Here is an 8,924-nt window from a genome sequence, read left to right as displayed (position 1 = left end):
ACGATGAGTCAGAGTTCACAAATGTTAAGTTGGGCATGCTACCGAAGAATACCACTGCATACCTCCAACCGCAAGACGCCGGTATTATTGCCTCTTTCAAGGCTAAAGTGAAGCAGCTGCAACTCATGAACGCGTTGAGCCAAATCGACTCTGTCATGGCCGGACGTCTAGACAAGTTGTATGAAGTGCCAGTTGTCGATGCGATGAGGTGGGCTCGAGAGGCCTGGCGCTCTGTAGCGCAGTCCACAGTTGTGAACTGTTGGGAGCGGACGGGCATTCTAGACTGTGATCAGTCAACTTTTACTGATCGAGTGGCTTTGTTGAATGTCGAGTAACATGCATGTATCTTGCCTGCCAATGTTTATAGCAAATAATACCTTTCAAAGTGGATATTTCGTTAAAACGGAATAAATATAATTAATGCCGTTGCAAAGCTGGAGGGAAATCAGTATCAAATTGTTTGCTGAGCTTTAAAGTTTGTATTTCTGAACGGGGATTAATTTGGAATTTGTATTGAGTATATTCTGAATACACTCAGGGCAAATGAACGAATTCTTTCGATAATGCGCACCATAACGTACTAAACCACGACACGTTTCACTCATCTCGTGATATTGTCAACTATGATATGTACAGTAATCCTTCCTATCACACAAGTTACAGTATACTTAACACAATTATCTCAATACACTAACAATATCAATTGACGATACATTCCTCAGGTCCATGGTTGCAGTAGGGGACTGAAAATGCTCATGGCGCTGCTCCGTTTTATTTGCCAACTCCCTACATTTCCTGTTTACAATATAGCGCAATATGGAATACAAGCATTGTGAACTGTGTTCATGTTAAGTATTTATAGTATATCTTCTGCTTACAGGCACATGAAACGCTCGACCTACAACAGCGTGCGAATCATTCATCCTTTGATGTGCCTGGAATTCGTTGACCCCGTCTTCGGACGGCGTGTGCTCAATCGCCGATAGCTTGCCATGGTATTGCAGCTGATGAGGACGGCGACCCACGCCTCCTTCATTTGGCCACTTCGAGCACTGTGCAAGGGTTTTACAAACTCGCCATTATTTACTCCGAGAAATTTCAAAAGAATATCTGTGACGATCTAGAATCATTTTATAGAGGTTTTCTTGGACCATGCCAGAGTTTGACTGGAGCGAAATCAGGTTCAACATGTTGGGACGGTTTGGGGACGTTGGTCGAGCGATTCGCTTGGCGCGAACAGGATGTGGGAGATGGAGCGCTTCATGCATGTCCACTGCCGCTGACGGACTGCATCGCGTTGCCATGGATCGGCCAGCGACGCTCAAGGAGTTTCAGCTCAAAGGCACGCGGCCATTTGACTTGCACATTTATGCGTCGCTGTCGGCCGACATTGAGCTTGCGTCGAGCGAAGCCGATGCATTCCAGATTGTAACGCATCCGAATGGCAGTGCGATTCGCGCCTTGGACAGCGTTGGCAATGCGTCGACTCCACTTCACGTTGAGCTCCGCCTCCCGTCCCAACTCGACTTGAACGTATCGTTGGTGCACGGAAACGCCACGTTGTACGAGAAGATCGAGGGCAGCATGGCTATTGCTCTGAATCGCGGCAACATCTTAGCAGATAAACTCCGCGGCAAGAACCTACGGCTCGTCTCGAACGACGGGACCATTTCGATCAACACGCTCGCTGAAGGCGAGACAGTGACGCTGTCGGCCAAACAAGTTGACTGCAAACGCCTGATGGCGAAGCGAGCCGAGATTACGTTGGCCAAAAACGCGACCGAACCGCTCGATTCGTCGTTTGGAGCTCTCTACACGAACTTGGCTACAATTCAGAGTGCTGCCTGTGGCAAGCTCACTGTGGGCAACGTCCACGGGTCCCTAGACATTCGCAGTGACGGTAAGGGCTTGCCTCGTGGACTTCATTGCGCGCTCATGGATTTTTCTCATGACAGGGGCGGCGGAGATTCACGTGGGCAGCGTGAACGGCAGTTTGTTCGTGGAAGACACGGGCGACAGCTGCAACGTAGACGTGCATTTTGACGCCGTGCAGTCGAACGAAGACTCGTCAAATCGAGTTGTGTGCGGCGGCGACGTCCATGTGTCGGTGGCGCCGTCGCTGCCAGTGGCGGTCGAGTTGCATGGCAGCGAAGTGCAGACGAACGGATGCGTGTTTGACGGCGAGCTCGAAATTGATCAACTGGACGACGACTATGTGATTGCGACGGGCCAGCTGCAACCACGCCACGACGAGCCGAGGCATGGAGGACTTTCTGGCTCTGGGAAGATCAACTTAGACGGTGCGAAAGCATCGGCCATGTCAACGTCGTTCTTCACGACCAGCGCCGTTGCTGACCTCCCCCAGGCGGACCACAACGACAGCCCCAATGACGTCGAAAGCATCTTTGTGCACGCTGTGAACGGCAAGGTACTTGTCGCTTGCACATGCTAACATGGTACCTCAGATGAAGCTGTGTTTAGGTGGTTCTGAAGCAGTTGTCCTGGATGGACAACATTCGTCTCAAACACAAACCGGAGTGACGCACAAGATAGCGACTCAGTCGATCACAATCGCTCGTACTAGATGTAATCGATTCGATCGATTGGACTTATCAACGCTACACCCTCCGTGAATGCCACAAGTACAACGCAGGACCGCATGGCTGACGTAGTGCAGGTCGAAAACAGAAGCGAGCAGGTCGTCGAGCAAAACGATGGAATGGTCGATACGTCGGGTGATCAAGAAAGCCATGAAAGTGCACAACGATGCCCTGAATGGTGTTGCCTGAGGCGTGGAAAAAAATTGAGCCGACCGGGAATCGAACCCGGGGCATCTATGTGGGGGGTGGAATCTTCACAGTGCATCGCAAGCGTTGTATAGAGTACAGGGTTTCGTCACTGTAAAAAGTCCAATTCACACAAAATCGCTTCAAATCACAAATTTGGAAAAATACGATTCCGTGGGCTCAAATTTTAAAATTATTGGTTCTGAAAGTAGAAGAGTTATTCCCAAAGAAAGTTCGTCGAGTACATAACACAATTTAGTGTGCCAATACAAACAAACATGCGTTTTTAACACTTACGCAGCCACACCTCCGTTTGATATGAGGTTGAGGGGGTACGTGGATCGACACCTTGCGGGTGTAAAAAATTTTACATCAAGGAAGCCTATATATGATATTTTATGCTTTTGACTTCTGTGAACGATTTTCGCGCTGAACAAACATCGTTAGAACTTCGCTCATGATTTGCAAATTCACAACGTAGTACAAGAGCCAACGGGGTGTTAGAACTAGCGATTTGACAGCTTCCATACGGTATTGTACGGAGCGGAGTCGCTTGTAGAATTGGCTCAGTGTCACTTGGTCAATCCTGTCGCGCAGAGAAAGAAGGTCCGTTCGGATCTTACGCATAGTTGCAACTAACATGATCAGTTTCTTAATCGCTTGATAGCTGTGGCAAAATGAATAATGACGAGGATCAAACTTGAGTACTACTAAGATTAGAATCCTGCAACCGTTCTTTTTGAATACAGGCTAAGCAGCTCAACCAACATTGAGAAGGCAGCCCTTCCTTGACGCATGAGCGTGTGAACCATCGGAGCTTACGGGGCCGCACTTCTCGAGGAGCTGAAGGCATTGCTACCTCGGTACATCAAAGTCCACAAGTCCGTTACAAAACGCAATCATAAGCATTACGAAGAGCCTGATGCCTGGCACAACCATGAATGACACGTGACGACACGAAATGTGCTTCTAGACGCTGCCAAGACGTCAACGTTTACAAGCAAGTATTTCAGTATTTGTCAAGCACAGTATCTTTTCCGACAGTGTCACTACTCTCGTGTTACACTTGTCATTCAAAACGGAGAGTACGTACATGAACGACCACTGACTTTACTCGCTCGATCACCGCGCCAAGCAATGGTACTTGACAGATTTACTGATCTACTTATCCTCACTCTAGGCATAGGTGCCGCAGCTGGCGAAATCTAGTCTTCAGGACCTCATTGACGAGAACCCAATGAGAAAACCTGCTGAGCTCTTTCGATTTATTGAAGCTGAGTGGAGTTAAGGTCAGTTTGGACGCATGGATAATACGCCATGTCCGACCCCTGTTCAAGTCGCCAATGCATCCAAAGGTTTGAGGGCGTCGGTTCTAGGCCATGTGGATACAGACGATGCTATCTTGTTGAAGTTACAGCAGTCAGGATTAGCGACTGGAATGTGTTCGAATGACTCCCTCGTATTTGGTGTGCCGATGAGAGAACACAGAAATGCCCATGGTGATGGTTCCGACATCGACCCTCTTCGCATTGGTGAGTGTGCTTATTGTCTGTTCAAGCTCTGAAACTTTCTTCGGACTAACCAGCCGCTCGTTGCTGCAACGCTACTGTCGCGTTGTCACAGACAAACCTGGTATTCGCGTGGTCGTTCATATGGATACAACGTTCAACTTGAACATGCCTGGATATCTCGTTTTTGTCCTTGGATACTCTGACTTTAGAGGATGCTTCCATGCCATTTGTATAGCCATCACTTCCCAGCGTACGGCTGACGACGTCTCTTGGCTGCTGAGCTCGCTCAAATATGTCTAATGCGCTCACCAGTTTGCTCCCCCGTTTGTAATGGGTGATGCAGATGGTGCTCAATCTACGGTGTGCAAGACCAATTTGGCGAATCAACGAAGTACATCATTTGCTTCTTCCAAGAAATGAAAAGGTACAGCGTTTGAGATATCGAGATTCTGTCGTCAACTACAGGTCGTCAACTACAGGTTATCATGGTCTGAATGGGGCGATATTTCAAGGGATATCTACTTCTATACACCACGCAAGACAGTGTTCACCTCGACAGTGCTGCTCGCGTTGTCGAAGCTAAGTGGAGAGAAAGGTCGCAGCGCGTGAGAAAGTTCATGCTGAAATTTTTCCGCCTGTGGATGTCTGCTACGATTATGCCAGGTGCACCACCCAAAGATACAGAAAACTGGTTTTGGAGGTGGCAAACGTTTCACACGGATAAAGGCGCTGCAACCACAAACAACCCCAATGAGCAATTCAATGCGTTACCAAGAAGGTACTGCTGCGTTCAACTCTATCTAACGGTCAACATGATATTAGGAACTTGAACACCAGCGCCTGAAGTTGGTTTACTTGATTCAAGTTCTCACCCGCACACTGCATGAAGAGTCTGAGCGTGACAGTCAATCCTGGACGGAGCCACGCGTGACAAGACGGCTGTTGCAACACTACAACTTACAGAAGAAGAACGAAGCATTCGAACGAAGGCATCGAAACCCTCAAGATGATCCAGCAACTTGGACAGTACGCCATCACAACATGGAAGCTGACATCGAGGGCAATCCACAACTGCAAGAGCCTCCTCGCACCAATCACTTGCTGTTGACATACGTCAACCGCAACGTGCACCTCTTGGAACTGCTTGATCAACCTGATGGTGAGGAATCAATAAATTCAGGTACCTGGAAACTCATTGACTCATAGGTGGCTGGACAGTTGACATCGAACGCTCAAGGTGTAATTGCAGATTTTGGGTTCGATCTGGAATATGCGTGCATGTAATCGCTGTTGCCGACTCAACTGGGCGACAACTACCTGGCATGCCGTGGAATACCCGCAAACTTGTCAATCGAAGCGTTCGGGGAGGTCGTCGAGGCGGGCGTACACGACACGAACGTGCGCTGCTACGAGATGTAGGTCGCCCAGTTGTTGGAATGCAGCAGCCATTTGATCAAGTCGCCGGGGATCCTGAGCAGGTTGAAGAAGAAGAGTGACCTCAAGCACGTCGTCGAATTCAAAGCAACATTTTCGACATGGCAGCCTATATGGAGTCCAATGGCATTTCCGCCAACGGCGGCATCCCAGCGCAGTGTATGCGAAGTTTCATTCGATTGTTGGGAACGAAGGGATTCAAGTTTAGTCATGCCGTGTTCGGCAACAACCTATTGTTGGAATCGAGCGGCAACCCAACCATTGATTTGTGTGCGACGGTTCGACGAGTCGGCGAAGGTGTGTACTTGTTGACCTCGGTAACACTAAATATCACGCACTGTTGGATCGTACACTGCGATGGCTACTTAACGTCCTTGTTCGACAGCGCAGGACCGATAACCCTTGGTGAATTTCCTGCGGTTGACTTCATTCGGACTATTCGCCGCATTTCAGCCGAAGATGCTCTTGTGGCTTCGGTTCTTGCTCACGTCAAAGTAGAGCTTGCCAGTGTAGTGGTTTCAAGCGCATTCAGGTCACCATCTCTGCGGTTGACCTCGGGGACGCGGATGTTGAACTTTGGGATTTTTCCCAGTGCTGGAGTCCTGTACAACATGATGCATTTGAGATGTTTTCAGTCAAGTCTATTTTGTTGTGAGAAAAACCATTCAAGTGTGAAGAAACCATTTTCGTGCGAGAATGCTCCATTTAGATGTGATCGGGTTTTTTCTCCGTTGTATTTACCATCATTAAATTTGAAGTGGGATGAGTTGATTTCGCACAGAAGACCAGAAGCAAAATTGCTTCTTAGTCCATGATTGGCTAAATATGCTTCAGCGTCTTTCGTGATCTCTAATTGGTTCAGACTCAATGTCAGTCTATGATTGGACAAATTGGAGGTGTCTGATTGGTTGAATTGAGACACTTTCAAATTTAAAAATCGACATGCTAATCAGCGCACTGACGCCATTGCACAGTTAAAAAGGCAAGGGTTCAGCTCCTCCAAGCGTACCAAAATGCATACTCAGCGCGATTGCGATTTGTGCGATCGAGGGCATACCTCGTTCTAAAAAAAAAGGTGGTTGAAGCAGTTCGAGAAGGCATTTTCCACTTGTGACGACGAACTGGCATTTGCCATTATATTCTAGAGCAGAACGTTTGGATGAATATTGGGATCACATTGTTTCTAAATAAAAATAGTGTCGTACTAACCTGATGGGAATCCCATGCTAATCCTTCACCCCTCACACTCAATGTGCTGCTTTGACATGGTCAGCTAACCCTTCGCTAGCTTACCGTAATCACCACGGCAATTGTCACGGAGATACAGTGAACCCCGGAAAAAGCCGACATGGTATCATCCTGAATCGCATGGAGGCAGAATGAAATCAATTTTTAAAATTGATTGAGTTAGTCCAACTTGATTGGCTATGGTCAGGAGAATTTCTGTCAGTCCATCACAGTTCCAATTGTATCTACAATGCAATTGGTCAAAATGAATGAGTTTCTGACTTGGTATTGAAGTATAAAGGTGGTTGAATTCTATATAAAAGATCGTGTTTTGGGTGTGGTTGGCATTTTTGGTTGTGTCAGCTTTTTCCCGGTTTCACTGTATCCTCCCTCGGTCAGTCCTTGCATGCAAAATAACGAGGATTCGGTCCATCCCCGTCCTGATCAAGAATAAAATTGCATATTTTCTATGCTGTGTTGGCCAATCAGTGGCCTCATGTCAGAATTAGATGGGTACCATAGTCATGATTTTTTTTCGCTCACTGACCATGGGTCAACTTGATGCATACAAGCTTCAAACTCGCGTACTCGCGAGTACAACGCTTGCGAGTTTTTTCACGGTTGACTGTACCGCAATACAGCGCCAGTGTTATACATAGCACGAATATATTTACAGTGCAATGAACTGACGATGTCGCAACTCTAATCCTAGCTGATGTGTAGTGGCGCAAGCTGTATCGGATGCTACCGGCGAACTACATTGTTCTTCCTGCATTCTCAGCAGCCTCATATCATGGAATGCGTGTACCCTGGATGCTGTGTGGTGGAGACCATGCGTCCTGTTTTGGTCGAATGTGTTTGAGTGTGCAGTGTCTGGAATTGGCACTCCGCCCTTGGCGACAATTTGGCTTGGAACTTAGCTGGCCCAAACTACTGTATCTGATCAAGACCAATTGACTGTGCATCTACGGTGGCAGCACATGGAGGAACCCCTCCGCATGCTCTGTGTTATGCATGCTGCAATTTTCTTGCACACCCTGTGGACTCAACGCAACAAAACTCGGTTTGAGGAGAAACCGCCGCCGCTTGTGCCTGCCGTGAGGCACTCTGGTCTCCTGGAGCGCCAACGTCCGACGACAACTGCTTCGCGACCCCAACGTAAACGATGCTGACCGACGGCACATCGCGACGCCGCTCTGCTTGCTCGGCCAACAAGTCCACTGCTCGTGGGTTTGGCTAAAAGTCCATGGGCCTTCTCACCGCCCTCGTAGTCTTCATCTCCACCTTAGCTTCGACCCGTCGTCACTCGGTGATCACCCCATGTTTGACAATATGTTTATTCTCCCAGTAGAGGAGAGTGTTTAGGGGTTAAATGTCAAATACTACCACTGTTTTGCAAGTAAGAGCTATCAATTGGTCGACTTCCAACCTCGGATTGGCAAACAAATTAGTGGTTGTTTTACCTTGAATTCAGTTCTACCGCTGTGCAATTTTGGTGAATTATATTTTTACTTCTCGCGTCCTGGAGGCATGACAAAATCCAATACTAAAACCAAGCCAAATTTGACAGACATTCAACGAGTTGCCTTGTACCAAGACCTCCTCGAGAAGTCTGTAAATGGCTAGCTCTCTCGAAGCGCAGTCAATGTCGTGTGCTCGAAATATGGCGTCAATCCATCAACTGGTTGGCGCATCTATAAAAGACGACAAACCACGAAAGAACAGACTAGGGTGCCAAATGTTGCTGGTCGTACGAAAGGACATAACGGGCGACGACCAACCTACACACCTGACGACGATGAGACGCGCATCAAGTGCACTCCTTTGCATCGTCGCCAAACGTACCGATCATTGGCAGCATCAACTGGGCTCTCCGTGTACTTGCTCTGGACCTATGTCAGACGAAAGTTGATGAATCGGCGATCAAGTTGGACACGCCCATGCCTCACCGATGAACAAAAGGCCG

At 48.0% G+C, this 8,924-nt stretch overlaps 1 protein-coding gene across 1 annotated transcript; it reads left to right on the top strand.

The window, feature by feature from the left end:
* The first annotated feature begins 1,166 nt into the window (after positions 1–1,166).
* On the top strand, positions 1,167–2,637 carry H310_10473 (hypothetical protein). Its single transcript, XM_008876878.1, has 3 exons — positions 1,167–1,900; positions 1,956–2,428; positions 2,482–2,637. Exons 1-3 carry the CDS (start codon positions 1,189–1,191, stop codon positions 2,539–2,541), a joined length of 1,245 nt encoding a protein of 414 aa, XP_008875100.1. The 5' UTR covers positions 1,167–1,188; the 3' UTR covers positions 2,542–2,637.
* The last annotated feature ends 6,287 nt before the right edge of the window (positions 2,638–8,924 follow it).

The sequence above is a fragment of the Aphanomyces invadans genome (assembly GCF_000520115.1).
Source record: "Aphanomyces invadans strain NJM9701 unplaced genomic scaffold supercont1.26, whole genome shotgun sequence".
Taxonomy (NCBI): Eukaryota; Oomycota; class Saprolegniomycetes; order Saprolegniales; family Verrucalvaceae; genus Aphanomyces; species Aphanomyces invadans.
The sequence above is the reverse complement of the archived record's forward strand: the minus strand, read 5'-3'. Positions and strand labels throughout refer to the sequence as shown.